The following is a 21,106-nucleotide window of genomic DNA, read 5'->3' as shown; positions in this document are numbered from 1 at the left end:
CTTTTATATTACATTCTCTATAGTTGCTATATTCTGTACCCTACTTTTTTTATAGGCTTATTATTCAAATTGTTGATGTGTAACATTTGTAACGATGTCGAATGATACAATCTATCCAAAAATTGTATTCATTAAAATGCAATTACAACACAATATGGTATATTATGAAACAACACATAACAACCATTCAAACAGAGTGTAGGTGGTCATTTGATAGATGGATAAGATTCAAGTTATCAATGTATCATTATCTGTATAACTTGTACAACGTTTGATAGGTAGATAGAAATATAATTTATTCATGTATAAAATTAATACGACGTTTGATTGAAAATTTAAAAACGATATAATGCATATAGTGTGCCTTGGCTTCACATGACATTTATGTCTTCTAACTTTTGACGTACATAAGTATACACTCGATATCGTATAAATCTACTTGTTCAACGCTATATATGTTTTATGGATCGTTTGGTACAAGAAGGGATAATGCATGGATTAGTAACACAGTGATTAGTAATACAAAGATTAATAATGCAGAAATTAGTAATATATGAATTATTTTGGGGGAATTTTTGCATATAACCACTCAAAAATATCTTAGTTATGTTTTGTAGCTGTAGTTTGTTAATTATAATTTGTAGCTATAGCTATAGTAGCGTTTGTATAATTCATGAAGCGTTTGTATGCGTTTGTATAATTCGCTATATAATTTACAGTTTTTGTATAGCGTTTGTATATTTCACTATACAATTTATGCACAATATTTTCATAATTCGCTATACAATTTGTAGTGTTTGTATATTTTGCTATAAAATTCAATTCGAGCACAATATTTGTATAAATCACGCGAATTAACAAAACTCAAATTGTATTCATGCATAGCGTTTGTATAGTTGCGCGAATTATACAAAACTCAAATTGTAATTACAGTTAGATGTTTGTTGCGAGCCATAATTAATTCAAACTATAACTATGTTAGCTAATTAACTAGTATATGTTTGTTTATCCGCATAATTTTTCCATTAGTTTTTATCAAGTGTTTGGTTCACTGCTTCCCACCCAATCTCGTATTTGGTTTAAAACTCTATAAAAGGCTTATCTCTAATAATATCCTTAAATTATTATGAGATTTTCTATTTCATGTAATTGGATCAAGGTAGATAATTGTCGGACAATATTATTCTTCTGTGGCCTTTTATTTAGCTAGGAGAAGAACAAATTTATCGCTACGTCTTTCTCACTTGAATTATTTTAGGGTAAATAATTTTCATCTTAATAAATTGATCACTCACAAAACGTCAATTTTTAATTTAATAAAAATAGACCATTTACTTTAAAAATTGAAAAGACAGTAAGCAATATTAAAATTGAATAAACCATCTACGTTTACACATAAAAATTACAAGCTGTAGTTTTAATATAGAGCTAATATATTAAAAGGTCACTCAACTTTGAGAATTTATCTACTAAAGTCATTGAACTTTATTTTGTATCAGTAAAATCAATTAATTAGGTCTCTGTATTAACAAAATGACTCAACTAGATTAATTATCAAAAAAAAATTGAGGTGATAATTTTTTATATATTATGTAAATATGAACTCGTAGATTTTAAAAAAAAAATTGACATGACAACTTTTTATATATTTTTTATGTAAATATGAATTCACAATATAAATAAAATTTGTAAGCTAAATTATTTAAATAAATTTACTAGTACAAAGCTACAAATATAAAACATAAAATCAAGAAAATAAACAAATGAATAAAAGAATTTGAGGGGAATTTTTGTCTTTACATATTTAATCGAATTGTATTGAATCATATGTATTACTAATACCACAAAATGGAAGGCATTAGCTAGTAATAAATCCTATAATATCACGTAAGGTGTATAACTAATACATGGACCAAAAATTCCTACCAAACATTATACTAAATAATACCATACATAATACATGAACTATTTATTCTAATACATCCTACCAAGTGACCCCTTGATGTCAACTCGTGAACCTAAAATTAGAGGACATAGATGTCATTTGACGCCAAGTTAATAGATACATTTATGTATTCCTCATTTAGTAATTTGCATAACTGATGCATGTATAAATCATGAAGGAATTTATGTATTGTTTTATACAGGGTAAAATGTAAAATAACTAATACATGTATAACTAATTCTTGCATAACTAGTATCATGTATTAGTTATGCGAATTTCTAAATTATCAACTAAACATTATATTAATTTTAGGAAGAGCTACACAAAATAGACCAAATTGTGAAACTATTTACTCAAATTACACTTAACACAAACTATTTATCCTTAATGGACCCATGATCCAAACCATTTACCTACTTGCCCCAGTCTCTCCTTTCTTAATTCGCTCTTGATGTCAGCATCACCGCTATGAATCAATCACTTATGATACTCCATCAATATATTGATACTATATCGGTATCATATAAGACTGATTTTAATTCTATGTGATACTTCGTCGGTATATTGATACCCTATTGGTATCATATATGATTGAGCTATTTTTTAAGAAATAAAATAATTAAAAGAAAATTATCAAAGTCACAATCTTATTTATTAAATACTAATTAGAAGTTTTTTTTGTGATAATTCATCAGTATATTGATACCACATCGGTATCATATAGGACTGAGCTTACTCCTCTGTGATACTCCGTCGGTATATTGATACGTATTGATTTAATAGATGACTGAGCTTAATCTTCTGTGATACTCCGTCGGTATATTGATACCCTGTCAATATCATATGAGGTGCGTACTGACGTCAATGAGCGAATTTTACAATAAATCTATGTCATTTTAAAATAAAAAGGGGTATGAAAGTAATGTGACATTTAAGGATAAATATTTTTCCTTTTTGGGATATAAATGTTCTTTTCCCTTAATTTCATGCATGGATGATTTATTTTCTAACATCGTATAAAACAATTTATATGAAAATTAATACATATATAATTTGTCTCTTATTTATCTATCAAACAATTACTTAATGATTAAGATCTGAAGAATTATTCAGACCTAAAAAAAACAATTTTAGTATCTAAAATCCAAGTAATTAAAATTAAGACCTTCAAACAAAGTACACCTTAAAGATATTTGTTGAAAGTTGATTAACTTTTGGATTTGAGAACTTAATTTAATAATTTTGTTGCAATTAAATAAACGGAAAATGATCAAATATACCCCTGTATTATTAAAAATAGTTTAAATATATCTCTAGTTATATTTTCGGGCTAAATACACCCTTATGTTGTACTTTCAGTTCAAATATATTCCTCTCATTATATTTTGGTACAAATTCGCCCTTAATTTTAAAAATTAAATAACTCATTCCCAATTTTAAATATTTTTTTTTAGGAATAAAAAAACTTTTCAAGTACTAATTTGAGTTTTTTTCTCCTTAGAAATGACAATACAATACCAATACAAGAAACTTTCAAGTATTAATTTGAGACTTTTTTTCTCAATAAATGATAATAATTTTGCAGAATTTTCTGTCTTATCATTTTGTAAAATAAAAAAAACTCAAATTAGTATTTAGAAATTTCATGTATTAGTACTTAAAATTTTGCAATGCATTTTGTATTGTCATTTCTAAGAAAAAAACTCAAATTAATACTTGGAAATTTTATTTATTTCTAAAAAAATTAGATATTTAAAATTGAGAATGAATTATTTAATTTTGAGCTTTTCAAGTGTTATTCTATTAAAATTAAGGTGAATTTATACCAAAGTATAATGAAAGAGATATATTTGAACCGAAAATATAATAGAAAAAGTATATTTAGCCCAAAAATATAACGAGCGATATATTTAAACTATTTCTAATAGTATAGGAATATATTTGACGCTTTTCCGTTAAATAAAACATAAATTTGACTCTATATATAATTATTCTAAGCCCTCTTCTTGTATTTTATGTCCCAAAACACACAGTAGTATATATCCGACTCATTGAACATCGTCGGCGACCCATAAAGCACCCGACCCGACCCGAACCATTAAACCGCTCTTCATAAATCACCCAAAAGGAAATGCTTCAGCATCACTAATCACTATCCCGCCCGCTGCCCCCTTCTCTCTTTCTCTCTCTCAACAGTGAGTTCGCCATGGCATTTCCTTACTTGGAAGCAGTTGTCGGTACGCCTTCATTTTTCTATCTTCTTTCTCGGTCAATAGGTTTCAATAGTTTTAGGTTCTTGATCAAATATTTGTGGATTGAATCTTCAAATCTTGGAGGTCTTTCTGTTGTCTATTTTATAAAGAAACAAACACGTATGCTTTTTTGGGTATCTTTAACTTAATCGGAATCTGTGAAAGTTTTGACTTATTTTATGCATTAGTTGGGTCCCTTGATTGTTTCTTGACTTGTCTCACTCTCACCAGTGATTAAATATTTGTAGAATCTCTTTTGAATGTGTACTTTTTCCATTTTGAGGACAATCACTTAGCTATTATGATTCTTTCATATTTTAGTATAAAACTTCCTACTGTTTATTTTCTTGATTAAATAGTTGCAGTATCTCTGTTGTCTGTCTGCTTAGGCATTTACGTTTTTGGTTTTCTTGAATTATCTTGAAGACAGTATCGATAGTACCATATTTTTTTTTGAGTCTTGACATCCTCTATTATGTGGGTACATTTTTCTATCTTCAATTTGTCAGGTATTTGCTGGGAGTCTTTTCAGTTTGGTTAGAGATTTTTATGTCAATATCGGGATAAATGTGAGATTCAGGGAATTTCAAGTTCTGGAGGAGTCCAATTTCTTAAAATTTGGGTATTATTGAATGAAACAAACCCAAATGGAATAGAGTTGGTTATGGACCCATATACTGACTCCAGCTCTTTTGGGATTAAGACGTGATGGTAGTAGTTGTTCTAAAGTATCCTCCGTTTCTACCAGTACTTTGAGTTTTTGATTGGTAAGCTTTGGTCCGAGTACTTTCTAGACGCGATGAAGCTATTGATATGCTTCTGTGAAAAGGTATGACGATGCTGTTGGTATAAGGTGCGGAAACTTCACTATCGAAGAAAATGGAACTATATGGATTATGTATGTAACCCAATTGTGTTATAATTAGGATAAAATCTCATAAAAACACATCTTGAAAATTTATCCCCCCCAAAAAAGAAATCTTGATCATGGGTTAGTCATGCTGTTAAAAAGAGAAAGGAAAGGACTACAGTGCAAACAGTGGTGAGATAACTTACTTCCTTATTGAATCATTATGGTTCATCTGTTAATCTGGTTACATACTACCTTTTGAGTCTCAAAAACAGCTCTCTAAGTACCCCTTTCTATAGAAAATGGAACTATATGTCCTATGTATGTACCCCATTTCTGTTTTTCTTTTTATACCTTTTATTTTATTTTATTTTCTTCTATTTCTTTTTTTCTTTTTATTTTCTCGTACACTTCTATTTTATTGTATTTTGTATAATGTTGGCCTGCGAATTTAAATGGAGAAACATTTTCATTGAGGATTCACGCTATCAACCCCACCTTGTTTGGGATTCCACTTTTCTTGTTCTTTTTACTCTCTCTGGTATAACTCAAAAAAGCAATCAAACATGTTCTCTCTTGAGCTGAAAAACAGTTGCTTGGCGTGGCACCTCGTGTGGGTCTGTGAGATTTTGGAGAAAGTTCCATTTCATGTTGTTTCTTCTCTGCCTAATAAGGCTAACTGATGCTTGCAGCCATGACAGGTTCTTAAGCTTTTGAGCTGATTCGTGTTTTGAATTGACAAAGTTCAGTTTCTTTTTCCTCCCTCACCGAACCACCCTTTTCGTGATATTACACATGACGTCTCTCTTTTCTTATTCCCATTACTCACTCTGCTTCGTTTTATACACAATTAAGATTTGGAGGTTTTTATCGGTCGATGTTCAATCAAACATGTTTTCTCTCGAGCTAAAAACTTTTGCTTGGCTCGGCACTTCAGGTGGGTCTATGAGATTTTGGGAAAAGTTCCATTTCTTGGTCTTTCTTCTCTGCCTCATAGGCAAACTGATGCTTGAAACCATGCTGTATTTCAAAGCTTTTGAGCTGATCGTGTTTTGGCATTGCAAAGTTCAATTTTTTTGTCAGTAAATCACCCTTTTGGTGAAACTACACGACCTTCCATTTTTCTTGTTCTTATTACTCTCTCTGGTATAATTCAAAAAAGCAATCAAGAATGTTCTCTCTTGAGGTAAAAAACTGTTGCATGGCATGGCACCTCAGGTGGGTCTATGAGATTTAGGAGAAATTTCCATTTCATGGTGTATCATCTCTGTTTCATACACAAACTAATGCTTGCAGCCATGACAGATTTCGAAGCTTTTGAACTGATTCATGTTTTTGCTTGACAAAGTTCAGTTTCTTTTTCCCCTCACCAATCCACCTTTTTCGTGAAGTTACACATGACCTTTCTCTTTTCTTATTCTTGTTACTCTTTCTGCTCTGTTTTATTAACTATGAGGATGTGGAGGTTTTGTTTTCCATGGAAGTTCAATAAAACTTGTTTTCTCTCTAGCTGAAAAACTGTTTCTTGGTGCGGCACCTCAGTTGGGTCTATGAGATTTTGAAAAATTAATTTCCATTTCTTGGTGTTTCTTCTTTGTCTCATAAGCTAACTGATGCTTGCAGCCACGATGAATTTCAAAGCTTTTGAGCTAATCCTGTTTTGGCGTCGCAAAGTTCAATTTTTTTGTCACCAAACCACCCTTTTGGTGAAATTACACGACCTTCCACTTTTCTTGTTCTTATTACTCTCTCTGGTATAATGCAAATAAACAATCAAAAATGTTCTCTCTTGAGCTAAACAACTGTTACTTGGCAGCATGGCACCTTAGGTGGGTCTGAGATTTAGTAGAAAAGTTCCACTTTTCACAGTGTATCTTCTCTGTCTCATAAGGCTAACTGATGCTTGCAGCCGTGACAGATTACTAAACTTTTGAGCAGATTTGTGTTTTACTTGGCAATGTTCAGTTTATTTTTTCCCCATCACCAAACCATGGTTTTCATGATATTACACATGACCTCCCTCTTTTCTTATTCTGATTATTCTCTCTGCTCTGCCTCATACACAATGAAAATTTGGAGGTTTTCATCCGTTGATGTTCAATAAAGCATGTTTTTCTCTCGAGCTAAAAAACTGTTGCTTGTCACGATACTTCAGGTTGGTCTATGAAATTTTGGGCGAAGTTCCATTTTTTTGGCAAACTGATGCTTGCAGCCATGCCGGGTTTCAAAGCTTTTGAGCTAATCGTGTTTTGGCGTCGCAAAGTTCAATATTTTTTGTCACTAAAAACCACCCTTTTGGTGAAACTACAGGATCTTCCTCTTTTCTTGTTCTTATTACTCTCTCTAGTATAACTCAAAAAAGTATTCAAACATGTTCTCTCTTGAGGTGAAAACCTGTTGCTTGGCATGACCTTCCTCTTTTCTTATTCTTATTACTCTCTTTGCTCTGTTTTATTAACCATGAGGATGTGGAGGTTTTGTCTTCTGTGGAAGTTCAATAAAATGTGTTTTCTGCAAGCTAAAAAACTGTTGCTTGGCACGGCACCTCAGGTGGGTCTATGAGATTTTGAAAAATAAACTCCCATTTCTTGGTGTTTCTTCTTTGTCTGATAAGGCTAACTCAGCTTGCAGCCACGACGGATTTCAAAACTTTTGAGCTAATCGTGTTTTGGCTTCGCAAAGCTCAGTTTCTTTTTCTCACCAAACCACCCTTTTGGTGAAATTACACATGACCTTCCACTTTTCTTATTTTTATTACTCTCTCTGGTATAACTCAAAATGGCAGTCAAACATGTTTTCTCTTGAGCTGAAAAACTGTTGCTTGGTATGGCACCTCAGGTGTGTCTGTGAGATTTTGGAGAAAGTTCCATTATATGGTGTTTCTTCTCTGTCTCATAAGGCTAACTGATGCTCGCAGCTATGACAGATTCCTAAGCTTTTGAGCTTATTCGTGTTTTGAATTGGCAAAGTTTAGTTTCTTCCCCCCCTCACAGAACCACCATTTTCGTGATTTTACACATGCACTTCCTCTTTTCTTATTCTTATTACTTACTCTGCTTCGTTTTATACACAATTTGGTGGTTTTCATCTGTTGATGTTCAATCAAACATGTTTTCTCTCGAGCGAAAAAACTGTTGCTTTGCATGGCATTTCAGGCGGGTCCATGAGATTTTGGGAAAAGTTCCATTTCTTGGTCTTTCTTCCCTGCCTCGTGGGCAAACTGATGTGTTATTGGTATTTGGAAGGATTTAATTGGAGGATCATGTTGTAAATGCGTTTATTGTGTGAGCTTATTTATTCTTGCAACTTCCTTAGTGATATGAATCTCGGTTAAGCATTTAGTTATACAAAGTATCCTTGGTGTTTTTCGATATTGTTGTAAAACTAATATCATTCACTTTTGAACTATAATAACTTACATTGCCATGCCCATTACAGTTTATGAAGAGATTCATATATCTTAATTCTATCTGTGCCTCATTGGTTTTTGGTGTTCTAAATGTGAAACCAATGGATATCAATTGTTGAATGGTTCTGTAGGTGCAGTCAAATTGACTGAAACCTTGGCTGTCCCTCCATGAGTTCTTTGTTTTTCTTGTTTGATTGTCAATTGCTTATTTATCCAATTTAAATAACTTGTGACGTCACTCAATTGATAAGTAAGGACTGCTACTGGTGGTGGGGGGAATACACAATAACCACATTCTGTGTATTGCTCATGGTATGGACTGAGACTGGCAAGAAAAAATTGAAAATTTCGTTTTTAGTTAATCTTATGGAGGCTGTTAGCTGATGTATGATTTGGTAGTTTACTCCTTTATTATCTTCACTCTGAATTTGGTGTGAACCTATAGTTTAACTAGCCAGGAAACAACATTGGTAAAATGATATGATGCACTGAATGGAATGGTGGAAGATTTCCTCCGTTTAGCATTGTTTATGTGTTATCTTTGGATGATTATAAAAGGTCTGGTTTGGTTCAGTTCAGTTTTTGAGATGTTTTGTGTCATCTAATGTTTCACCTCTGTAAATCGTTTGTTTTTTGTGTCGCTTGGTTGTTGATTGGCTGTTTGCTTCAGATTTTATCTTGGACTTGACTCCTTGATTTTTTTTATTGCCTTCTTTACTGCAGTGTAGTAATAACCTCCTTTTTTTTTTTGTGTGTGTTTTTGGTTTTAATTTTTCTCATGAATCTTTCAGGTTTCATGATACTAATGTACATATTTGAGTCATACCTTGATGTACGGCAGCATGCTGCTCATAAATTGCCAACACTCCCCAAACCTTTGGTGGGAGTTATCAGCCAGGAAAAATTTGAGAAGTCCCGTGCTTATAGTCTAGACAAAAGGTTTCTCTCCTACTTGTTTTGTCCCTTGTTTTTTTTTCCTTTGTTCATGGGACACAATCTTACTCTTATCTGTTCTTGTTCTATTTGGTTCGACTTTCGTTTTAACTTTTTGGTCTTTATTTTGTTTCAGTTACTTCCATTTTATCCACGAGTTTGTTACCATACTTATGGACTCTTCCATCTTGTACTTCCGGATATTGCCCTGGTTTTGGAAGGTGAATGGTTCAGCCTTTTTTCTTAGAATGTCCTCTCTTGCCACTCTAGAAATTCAATTGACTTTGTGTTTTATTTTCTGGCAGAGATCCGGAGAGTTTTTGGTATACCTTGGTCTCAATGCAGAGAATGAAATATTTCACACACTCTCATTTTTAGCAGGAGTTATGGTTTGGTCACAGGTGCATATGATATCTTTTTGGTTTCTTGTTAATAATGGTTGACATTTCTTGGAGTTGTTTGTCCTTGGTAAAAGTGAATTAATTAAAATAGTGTAGCTTTTGGTAAAATTTATATTTAATGCACAAATCCTCAGATTCACTCCCCTTTGAGTTACAGAAGTTCTAACTTTCCTTAATGCTTCAAGGTACTTTGTTGCCTGTGTTATTCCAGACTAGAGTAGTTACCACTTTGTGAATTTGACCATATCGCTCATAGTTTCTTTTCTTGGAAGTATAGTGTTTCTACTTGATTTGGTTGCTAACTGCTGGACCTTGTGAGCTGAGCTTGAAAAGTTTTGAACTGTGAAATGTAAATGAAATCATGCCTCTATGATGGTGTTATCCTATGTAACGTGAATGCTAGCTGACGAGGTAAAGGTTGATGATTTGTGATCTGCGTTTGATTTTGGAATAACTCCTTTTTTATTTATTTGAGGGATTTTGTGTTAGTTCTTGTCAGGAACCTGTCTGTTTCTTGTTTTGTAAGACACACTGCTATAACGACATATGAACCGGCCCAACCAGTAACCAGAGTTGTATGCGTTATATGAACAGAGAGCAACCTAAAAACCACTATTTTTGGTTTTGGATCTTCCAAATTATTCCCGCAGGAGATCCGGATCCATTTTTTTCTGATCCTTTGAGAAAAAGATCCATTTTCTTCATAAAAAATAGGAGGTAGAACTTATAAAGATTTCTTTTCGATTCATCTGTGGCCTCATTCAAGAATTGTTTTTGATCTAATTGGCAGGAATCAAAAGAAAAGGCAAATCCCTGTTAAAGTTCTTGGTGAATAATTATTTCTTCAGCTTTCGTGCATAAATGTTTCCCATATATCCTAATGGGGGTGCTCTGTATAGCGTCCTTTGATCTCAAGCAATGTAGTTTGTTTCACATTGGCTGAATGAACCGTAAATGATATGTGCAGTCCTGGTCTTCCTTTTTTTTGGGTGGATTAAAGATAGCTCCAGCTCTAATTTAATCCAGGTCTTCCGTTTTCTTTTTTTTTTGTTGGATTAAAGATAGCTCCAGATCTAATTTAATTATCTTCTTTATCATCTCTAATTGTGGTGCTCTGTACGAGGAGTCATGCTTAAGCAAAGGCCTCGACCTGAATTTTAGAGTTCTAATGTAAATATGGTTTCAGTATACCTATGTACTGTTTTGGCTCTTTCATATAATACACAGTTACCAATTTCAAAAAAAGGTATCGACCTGTTTGCTGAACTCCTAGGGTGTAATTTTTTCAAAATTGGTGCTTTTGGTCCTGGTTCGCTTGGTGTCTGACCTGACATCTTATTCATGCTTTGAACTGCAATGACCAGCAACTTTGATTGGTAGTTTCACGTTTTTGGTTTTTCAGAGATCAATGCATCTTTTTATAAGTTCCCAGTTCGAAAACTATTGCAAAAACTTCTATTTGCCAAGAGAGTACTTACTTGTGGTGAACTTGCTATTGGTTCCTCTTCTGAAATGATACAATTAACAGGCAGAAACCCAAGAAATATGTTGGTTACTGCAGCTACTGTACTGGATGTTTAGTGTAGTGATATCCTGGACCAATGACGTCTTCAAGTATTCTGGATTGCCTCAAAACATTATGTCTGTCCTAATCTTTATAATATGGTATCAAGTTAATTTTCAATTACTTCTACAGATCACTGATTTGCCATTTTCGTTGTATTCAACCTTTGTGATCGAGGCCCGCCATGGGTTCAACAAGGTATCGTGGAAGTAATATCATTCTTTCTTCCATTATAAAGAGTTCCATGCATTTGTCGATTCTTGGTGGTTTAACATGTCCATTTGGAATTTGAATCGTCTTTGTGATGCAGCAAACAATGTGGTTATACTTCAGGGACATGATAAAAGGAATTGCTTTATCGATTGTGATTGGTCCTCCCATTGTGGCTGCCATTATTGTTATAGTACAGGTACTGCCACATGCTATGAATTAAAGGATACTTTCTGTTGCAGTTATGGTAAATTCAAGATTTTGACATGATGTAGCCCTCACTTATTCATCTCATTTGACATTAATCTGTTCTTGGGTCTCCATCTCATTTACTTTTAAATGGGGTCTGTGGTTGCTCCTTGTATATGCATTTTAGAGGCTGGTCATAAATCAATTCTTGATTTGCAGAAAGGAGGTCCTTACTTGGCAATTTACTTATGGGGATTTATGCTGATTTTGTCTCTTGTTATGATGACTATCTACCCAGTACTAATTGCTCCACTTTTCAACAAGTTCACTCCGGTAAGTAGTACATCAACTCCTCCTTCCCCTCAAGAAGAGGAAAAGGAAAAACATCTTTCCTGCAGCTTCAATGTGCTGATTAGGTTTTCTTTCGATGAGTAGCTTCCACAGGGAGAGCTTAGGTTGAAGATTGAGAATCTTGCATCCTCACTCAAATTTCCCCTAAAGAAATTGTTTGTTGTTGATGGGTCCACAAGGTCAAGCCATAGCAATGTGAGTACTTTGTTTATTATAGTGATCTTTGCGTAGTAGTTATACATGTATGTTGGTTGAATTTTACTTGTTGCAAATTCATGTTGCCTAGATTTCATAGGTTGTGTGATCCAAGATCCATGCTGTTCTAGTAGAGTTTTAGATGATAATTTGAATTTTTAAATTGGGCTAATTTTGTTCTGATTCTAGTTTTAAAACTTTTTAATCCTCTTGGTAGTCTGTGATAGCTTTTTGCGGCACAGATAATCAGTGTTTAGATGGTTGTGTTAGAGTGTTCCTTCTCTGAGATCTGGTTTTGCTTCAATATCTTAGCTTTGACTAAAGTAGATTTGAAGTAAACATCTCTTATTTGCTACATCTTTCTTTTGTGCCTTCTTATTTTGTCATATATTTTGGAGATGAGGGTGTGTGTTCTGTTTGCTATGGTTTGAAGGTTTAGTACAGGTATTCCACTTTCATTTTGAGCAAGCCAAATATGATAAACAACAAAGGATGTGCTGGAACTTACTTGGTTCTGTCTGTAGATGTCTCTCTTATTTTCTGTTATGGATTTAGTTTCATTGATATTTAGTTATCTTTCAGCTAGAAAAGAGTGTTCATTTTCATACAGCTAGTGCACTTGCAATGATAAAGAATGGTTGAACAAGTTCTCATTTTTCTTGCATTTGTATATAGTGGATGGTAATGAGATGATACAACCACGTTCTACAGAGAAACTGTTGTACAATTAGTTGCAAACTCATTTTGTGCTTTTTCGAAAATAAAAATACATATGAAGAATTTTTTTTATCAGTTTCAAAAAATACATATAAAGAATTTTTCCCCTATGCTGCCTTTTGAAGTTATTTTGCTTACGCTTTCACATTTGTAGTTGGAGTCTAATATAGTTTTCTGATGCTCACTTTGATTCATTTTCTAGTTCAGTGGATACAATAATCATATACGATAGCCCACCAGTCCTTATCCCGTCTACAGTAACCACATTATATTATTAGATATGTTGTGGCTAGGATTCTTACACATGTGTATGTAGAGGTGTGCCTACACTTCTTGAGTGCATGTTTTATAGATATAAAGCAGCATTTTACGGTGTCAGGTTCCAGCTTATAGCGCAACTTATTCTTACTTCATGTAGAAAGCTGAGCCGTTTTATCTCATATTAGATTTTGGGATATTGTAGCTTCTGGTGGCAAAAGGGATATGAAAATGGGTATTGGAAATCTTTCTGCTCACTCACTTGTTGGATTTATGTCGTGTGTGACTGTGAAATATTGATTGTCACAGAGGATATAATATTGTCCTGATGTTTTCCCGTAGTTCTCTATTTGTCTCATCTCTTGTATACCTAGTTACCTATTTTTCTATTATCTTCTCTGTTAGTCCACGGACTGATCTAGTATCTGCAACCTTTTGCTAGGCATACATGTATGGATTCTTCAAGAACAAGCGCATTGTCCTATATGATACACTCATCCAGCAGGTGTGGTGCCTATAAAACCTGGTTTTTCTTCTGGTCTTCTGCTCATTGCTATTAGTGATGAAGTTATGAACATTTAATCAACTCCTTGAAACAGTTTTGTTGGTAAAAGGTTGTTCCAATATGTTCTTGATTAGAGTGAAATAGCGATGATAAGGGTTTTATGAGTTTTCATGCAGATGCTACCTTTTTACTATTACTTAATAATTAAATATAACTTTGTTGGTTCCTTCCGAGAAGTTTCATTATAACAGATATCTGCTTGATGGAAGGTACGTCTTTGATACTGAGAAAAATTGAAGATGGTAAAATATGTTACTGTCATCATTTTACCAAAACCAATTTTATGTCGCATTTTGGGTGGACAGTATGCTAATGACTGTTAATCATTGAAAACAATTTCTGCTATTTCATTGCTTTAGTATTGAATGTCCTCAAGGAGATAGGCTAATTGACCGTATTTGAGAGTTGTAGCACAGCTTAAATTGGAGTTATATCTTCAGGAATGAATTTATAGGTCCAATGTCATTATATGTTAGGGCTCTTCATTTACATTTCTAACCAATTAAAAATGATATCTATATCTTTGAACTGATTGGATGTTAGAAAGATGTCTTTACCACATGTATCATATGATAGTCACTCCTTATATGTGGTATCCTTGTAGCTAGACTCGTGAAGATACATAGTCGAAGATTTTAGCCATCAAACACTTTTTCTCCCCATTATTTCTTTCTTCTCCTTTTATTATTTTTCTGGCTTTTAAAAAATGTCTTTTTAATTCCTTTTAGTTTGTATTTTGGATGTCCTTTAATTTCACTTATTTATGCTCTGTAGTGCAAGAATGATGAGGAAATAGTTGCTGTTATTGCACACGAGCTTGGTCACTGGAAACTTAATCACACAATGTACTCCTTCATTGCTGTTCAGGTAGGCCATTGATTCCTGAAGCCCATGCTTTCAGTTATCTAGGTCTTACTCTTGTCAATTTTGTTAAGCATAATTTGCTTCATCCCTTTTTATGTGATTTAATTTGTGTTCGTATGGAGACCCTAGGGGTTAGTTTGTATTACATCTTAGATTTTGGCAGAAGATTATATAAGTATAAAAAATAAAAAAGATCCTTTTATGGAAGAAGAATGCTAAATTTTGATGAAATCATGTGAACGCTGAACGACATACATTGTTCGTAGAAGTGTGTCAAAAACTCATGCCCAATTGTCACAGAAATGGTCTTAAGGAAATTGTCAGATCAAAGTATATTTGCAATTGTGGTGATGTTGGTATGCTCCCTGCCAATTTATCATTTTGTCTGCTGGTTGGTTTTGACCTAGTTATAATGAATGGTAATTATTGGCTGGTTTGAATTTGGATGTGTGCTGTAATGATTCTGAATGAGGTGTGGAAGTTGTTCATGGGTTTTAAGCACTTTCTTAGCACCATTATCCGAAAATAATTTTGTATAGTAGACGACATTGCCAGTTTTTGTATGACCACACGACGTGAGAAACAAGAACGGCAGCTTTTTACCAAAATCTATCATCCAAATCATAAAACTAATAATACTTTAGTATTATTGATGAAGAAAAGCACTAAGAAAGTGCTACAGAGGTTTGCAAGTTGTGCAGGAGGCTGAGGATGTCTTACAAGGCATTTACATCTTTTGCGATATACTGCATTCACCAAAAAGATAGCAATAGAATAGACCTATAAGTAAGTACATTGTCCCTTTTACCTTCAACAATAATATAATTCCTAACCAAATTATCCACCAAGTGTCCGCTGGGATAGTGCTCCAAATGTTCTTCTGTGCTTGTTTTTTAGACCTTTACTGTTCCGACCTTGTAATAACTTTAAGTGGTATGAAGCATTGTCCAATGGATTCTAAGAGTTTGTAAAAACAAAGACCATAACTGATAAGTGATCCTACAGCGAAGGAATAGGTGATTCACATCCGCTGTATATTCCATTTGTCCACCATTAAATCACTCTGTTGATTCTACAATTCCCTATGTGTTTTGATAGTAACCACAAGACATAATTTTACCGTGGGAAAGAACATCCTTATGAATTTGCATTGTAAGTGGTTATATATTTTTGAAGTATAGGACCAGTTTAATAATGTGGTAAGAATTATTTAAATAAAAGCCGTTGAGGGTCCTGCTATGATGAAATATAAAGAAGGATCTTTCTCCCTGTGATTCAATGGCCCCAGAAACTAAACCTAATGTGCAAATATTTATCCCCTTGCTTCATACATTCAAGACGAAAAGAAAACCTTAGATACGCCTATAGAATTGTTATATTGAGGAGTGAAAGCACGTCAAAAGAGTGGAGAACAAGTATCCGAGTTTCGATATGTATGAACAAAAGATATATTTTAGATTGTGCGAACTATCGGGGGATCAAACCTATGAGTCATACGTTGAAACTTTATGAAAGAGTGAGAATACATCGACTTAGATATAACATAAGCGTGTTAAGAGAACTAATGCGAATTCAAACTTGGCATATCTATCATCTGTGGATATAGGTTATGTTTTTGTGAAATTTACAAGGAGAAAAAAGAGGGTATCAACGTGAATATCATTGGTCCAGTGAAACGATAGGGTCTGTCAAAGAGAAGTCATTGGATGGGGGCTTGAGAAGAAAGGAGTTTCTATATTTTTTGATCTGCCAATTTTAGGACTCTGTTAGAAAGGAATTTATGTCAAATATGAAAATGCTATAAATGAGTGATATGCTATGAAAGATATGACAAATGAATGCACAGAAGTGTGAGGGGAGATGTAGAGGAGTTCTCATAACTTGGGTTTGTACCAAGGATCAGCCTTGAACTTGTATATATCTTGGTATGGATAAGTGAACCAAAAAATGTGGGTGAAGTTCTATGGTGTATGCTATTACATATGATATTTGTATTAATTAACAAATCCTGCGAGAGCCGACAAAAAAAAATGGAACTATTGACAAATCACTTAAAAGTAAGAGTTTTAGGGTAAGTATTTAAAACAAATTAATATGCACTACTAGTTAGCCCCAATAAGAGGAATGTTAGTGAGGTGATATTAGAAGGGATTTGGTGTCTAAATGCACACAATTCAGACATTTAGGTGTCTTGGTTCACTCTTGCGGGAGGATGCAACGACATATTAAGATGTGACACAGAGAATTGAATATTATGATTCCATTTCAATTTTTTTAATATAGAATGATTGAAATGGATGAATATTACTAGAGTTCTATACAAAAGGAAGCCGCCTATAAAAGTAAAAAGGCATTGTTTTATAGAATCTTTATAAGACCAACAATATTAGATAGTTGACTGTCGGGTATCCAAGGCCCAATATTTCTACAAGATGAATGACGTATAAATGCAGATGTTAAAATAGCTATGCGGTCACATTAGGTTGGACATGATAAGTAATGATCACATTTGACAGAAAGCTAGTACTAGCACACATATCATAAATGAGGAATGATCACATTACATAGTTTAGTCATGTCCTAGGTAAACCCCATGTGCATCCGTTTGTAGGAGTGATTATGTAATTTTTGAAGGAGCTAAAAGGAGCGAGCAATTAGTGAGGTAGATGTAAAACCACTTGAAGGGAAGTTGTAAGAGAAGACCTACAATTGCACAGAATTGATCTAGATGAGACATACCTTAAATGTAAAAGCTCATCTATGGTTTACACTTATACTTGGTCGACAAAGATTTTCATTGTTGGGTTAGGAACTATAGGTATAAGTGTGAGATGTTGAAGACAATTTGTTAGTATAAGGGACCTGATATAGCAGAATTTGTACCTTGATTTATATAGCTACTTTCAATTAATCTGGGTCTACAATGTAGTTTGGTTGATCTATTGGTATGCAACTTTCTAGATGGATCCAACCCTGTTCCATGTTTTGGGGTTTTCCTTTCCTCCTCTTGCTTGTTTTGGCACTTCTTTCCTCTCTTCTCTGACTTTCGGAGTCAGAATTTCTTGCTTCCTGTGTGCTCCAATACAACACACCCACTTTCAAGAAGCTGCACTACTTTCTTTGTCACAATATATTTCCCACATATCCATTGGAATAATTTGAAGTGGTAGAAGCCCCAGGCCTTTGGTCTCGTGGTAAGAGCATAACTTGTGATGTGTGAATTAGTCGCATGCCACGGGTTTGATCACTTCCACAGACAAAAACTTAGTAGTAAGTGCAGTGGAAGAGTGGACTCCCTGTCCACCAAGTTACGGACTTTGCACCATATGTTCTCGGGGATTTCATGATTATCAAAAATAAACTTGAAGTGGTTGAACATTCATCATCTCTACCAATAAATAATTGGCTACATTTTTGCTGTTCAGATTCTGTGAGATGGTCCCAGATCAAGTCACTCCCTTCGTAATCTTTGATCAGTTTCTAATCATATGATTTTGAATGCATCTGCTAAATAATGATGCTTGTACCATGACAGCCCTCTCCTTAATCAGCTTTCTCATCATCAAAGTTTTGAAATGCATATGCTGAATAGTAACTTCCATAGCATGTCAATCAGTATTCTTGGTGAATAATTTTATTTCTCGAAGCCCTATATTTATTTTTGAGTTCCATTTGTTCCCTTTCTAACTGGCAATTTGGTAGACGATATGAGCTTCTTAATAGCTTGCTTGAATGCAGTGCTGAAGAGGGCCTCTGTAAAACTAATCTGATTTGAACCCTCACTGCCATCTGTATTGTTTAGGGTTGTCACTGTCAACAATTCTTTCTTGATTCTCAATTTTGGATTGGGATCAGTTGAGCATTTTTTTCTATAGGGCCAAGTATTTTCCAACTGCCAAACAATACGAAGTGTGATCTTTTTAGTGCTAGGCTCAGTTGGTCAACCACTTGTACCTGGAGGGAAGTGACCCCCCTGATATTTGGGAAGATGCCATTGCAATGAAGTTTCAGGACTATTGACATTAGGTTTATCATATTCCTGTAAAAGGTTTTGGTCTCGGTATATACGTTGATGGTTGCCCCTGTTTTTGAACTATAGATGATTGACTGGGATTTTCGGTGGAATCAAGTTGTAAGATGCTGTTGCAAGTTATTGTTTATGGACATTGCTATTGTAAATATTTTGGTAGTAAAATGCTGGTAAAACTAATTGACTTTCCTCAATAGCATTCAACTGGACAGGCTACATTGTTTAGTTTCAGGTGTGTGGTTTTTCCGACTTTTATTGCATGACATCTAACGTTGAAAAAGTATCTTTCTTCTTCTTTACCTGATTGGAATGCCTCGTGCGTATAATGTACAAAACCATGTGGTGTATACTACATATATGTACATATAATGGTTGTCCTGTTCAGTCTAACGTAACTTTAGATTCATGTTTATCTTTTTTTGACACAAGTATATCCCTGCAGATTCTCACGTTCTTGCAGTTTGGCGGATACACTCTTGTTAGGAATTCAAAGGATTTGTTTCAAAGTTTTGGGTTTGATACACAACCAGTTCTCATTGGACTCATCATATTTCAGGTAATACTGGACATCTATCTGGTCAGGAGGTGTGTCGATTAGGAAGGGTTAAATATGATAACTTAATTTTGAAATATTGAAATCCCATTCAAGTGCATCTTTTGGGTCACAATTACCAATTTAGAAGCAAATTTCCATGTAGAATTAATTGAGATTTTCAGGGTGCGCCTTCAAAAATTAGAAAGAAATGACCGATTTTTTATTTTTTTTGCTCCCTCTGTCTGAACTGTGAATCTCATTTTTGGTTTCTAGCTCAGATCAAAATAATGGTCATTTTTCTGAATAGGGAAATTTTTGAACTTATCGCATTGACCAATGGGACTTGCATTTTCTTTTCTCCATTCTATCATAGAAAGTAGAACAAATATTTCATTTTGGAAACCTCTTGTTTTTGCTTATATAACAAAACAGTTCATATTTTGTATTCATGGCTTAAAGTCATTAATAGTTAAATCGAGATTTTCATTTTGAAATGGTCTTTCACTTTAAAGTCAAATCCTGGCATAAATTGTGACTTGTACCTTAAGTTTCTTCTTCTTTTTGATAGTCAATAATTTTGTGTATGCAACCAGGTTGGACTTCACTATTATGTTGTCTGAAACACTGCAAAGAACACAAGGATTAATATTTTTCAATTAAATATCAATTATTTTTTCTAATTTATTCAATATAATGGTTATTGTGGCAGCACACTGTGATACCTCTCCAGCACCTTGTGAGCTTTGGCCTTAATCTTGTAAGCCGCGCCTTTGAGTTCCAGGTAAATTTTGGCTTAGCACGTATCTTCAGATTTTGAATCATTGTTTACCCCCGAAAAGCTTTTGCTTGAACCAATGTGAAGTTTATCCCTGAAAAGCTTTTACTTGAACTTAATGTTGTTTCTTTCTCAAGGCTGATGCATTTGCAAAGAAACTGGGTTATGCTACACCTCTTCGAGCTGGTCTTGTGAAACTGCAGGTTAACTTTCTCTACTTCTTCTGGAACATCTCAACTTTAATATTTGTGTACTGTTTTCATGTATCATTTTAACTATATTGTATAGAACTTGAGATTATTGGAATGTGCATGTTGTCCTTTGAACTATTTGCGTGGTACTAGATGTGTATAATCTTGTTTGGTGTCTTGCAGGAAGAAAACTTGTCCGCTATGAACACAGATCCTTGGTATTCAGCCTATCATTATTCTCACCCTCCCCTAGTTGAAAGATTGGCTGCCATTGATGAATCTGATAAGAAGACGGAGTGACACATTCATGGGAGTTTCACTGTTCAATGTAGATCTCGTTCTTTACTGTACACTGCACATCTGAAAGCATAGATATTATATACTTGCAATGTCATCCATGTGGTTTACATTAGTGGAAAACTTTGGCTAGGTCGAAAATTTACTCCTAACCATACATTGGCAATTCTAGCTTTCTGGGAGATGTAGTCACAGCTTGAAAGAACTCGGGCGGATCACACTTGTAGCTATTTAGCAATGGCACTTGGTGCAACAGTTTACAGTGGGTCATTTATCAGTTCTGGCATCGATCTTTTCATTGTTTTGATAGTCAGCATTTTGTTTGAGTAGGCTGCAGGATAAGGAAAATGGTTTTTAAAGAGCAAGCTACTTATTAGTCTGATAAATATGCGAATGCAAGTTCACTAACTCTTCTAAAGTTTTTCATGTGTTGCCATAGTAGGCTATGGTGATGTCTAAGCTTCTCACACAATTGAAACTTTTCAGAGTTATAGACAAATGTGGGAGACCAGAAAGGAAGCGAGTGACCCTAGGATTAGCTTTGGTCAACTAGTTTACAATATGAATAAAGTTTT

At 34.1% G+C, this 21,106-nt stretch overlaps 1 protein-coding gene and 1 pseudogene across 2 annotated transcripts; both read left to right on the top strand.

The window, feature by feature from the left end:
• Window positions 1–4,000: 4,000 nt before the first annotated feature.
• Window positions 4,001–20,819, top strand: LOC129886540 (CAAX prenyl protease 1 homolog). Of its 2 annotated transcripts, XM_055961256.1 has the most exons (15): window positions 4,001–4,182; window positions 4,707–5,239; window positions 9,248–9,395; window positions 9,526–9,610; window positions 9,695–9,790; window positions 11,487–11,552; window positions 11,665–11,763; window positions 11,973–12,086; window positions 12,189–12,299; window positions 13,717–13,779; window positions 14,614–14,706; window positions 19,176–19,289; window positions 19,978–20,049; window positions 20,181–20,246; window positions 20,418–20,819. In XM_055961256.1, the coding sequence occupies exons 3-15, from the start codon at window positions 9,253–9,255 to the stop codon at window positions 20,532–20,534; spliced, it is 1,239 nt and encodes a 412-aa protein (XP_055817231.1). In that variant the 5' UTR covers window positions 4,001–4,182; window positions 4,707–5,239; window positions 9,248–9,252; the 3' UTR covers window positions 20,535–20,819. The 2 variants fall into 2 exon arrangements, with proteins under 2 accessions (XP_055817231.1, XP_055817230.1); XM_055961255.1 differs by lacking the exon at window positions 4,707–5,239 and having other exon boundaries at window positions 4,002–4,182.
• LOC129886541 (uncharacterized) lies at window positions 5,248–9,231 on the top strand (annotated as a pseudogene).
• Window positions 20,820–21,106: the final 287 nt, after the last annotated feature.

This window comes from Solanum dulcamara, chromosome 4 (genome assembly GCF_947179165.1).
Source record: "Solanum dulcamara chromosome 4, daSolDulc1.2, whole genome shotgun sequence".
NCBI lineage: Eukaryota > Viridiplantae > Streptophyta > Magnoliopsida > Solanales > Solanaceae > Solanum > Solanum dulcamara.
This window is presented reverse-complemented; position numbering and strand designations above follow the sequence as displayed.

What these genes read in the sequence shown, in the direction of transcription:
- LOC129886540 (XM_055961255.1), top strand. Translation starts at nt 4,152, where the DNA reads ATGGCATTTCCTTACTTGGAAGCAGTTGTCG. An exon ending in TATTGCCCTGGTTTTGGAAG is followed by an intron (nt 9,611 to 9,694) that starts GTGAATGGTTCA and finishes ATTTTCTGGCAG; the next exon opens with AGATCCGGAGAGTTTTTGGT. An exon ending in GCCGCGCCTTTGAGTTCCAG is followed by an intron (nt 20,050 to 20,180) that starts GTAAATTTTGGC and finishes TTCTTTCTCAAG; the next exon opens with GCTGATGCATTTGCAAAGAA.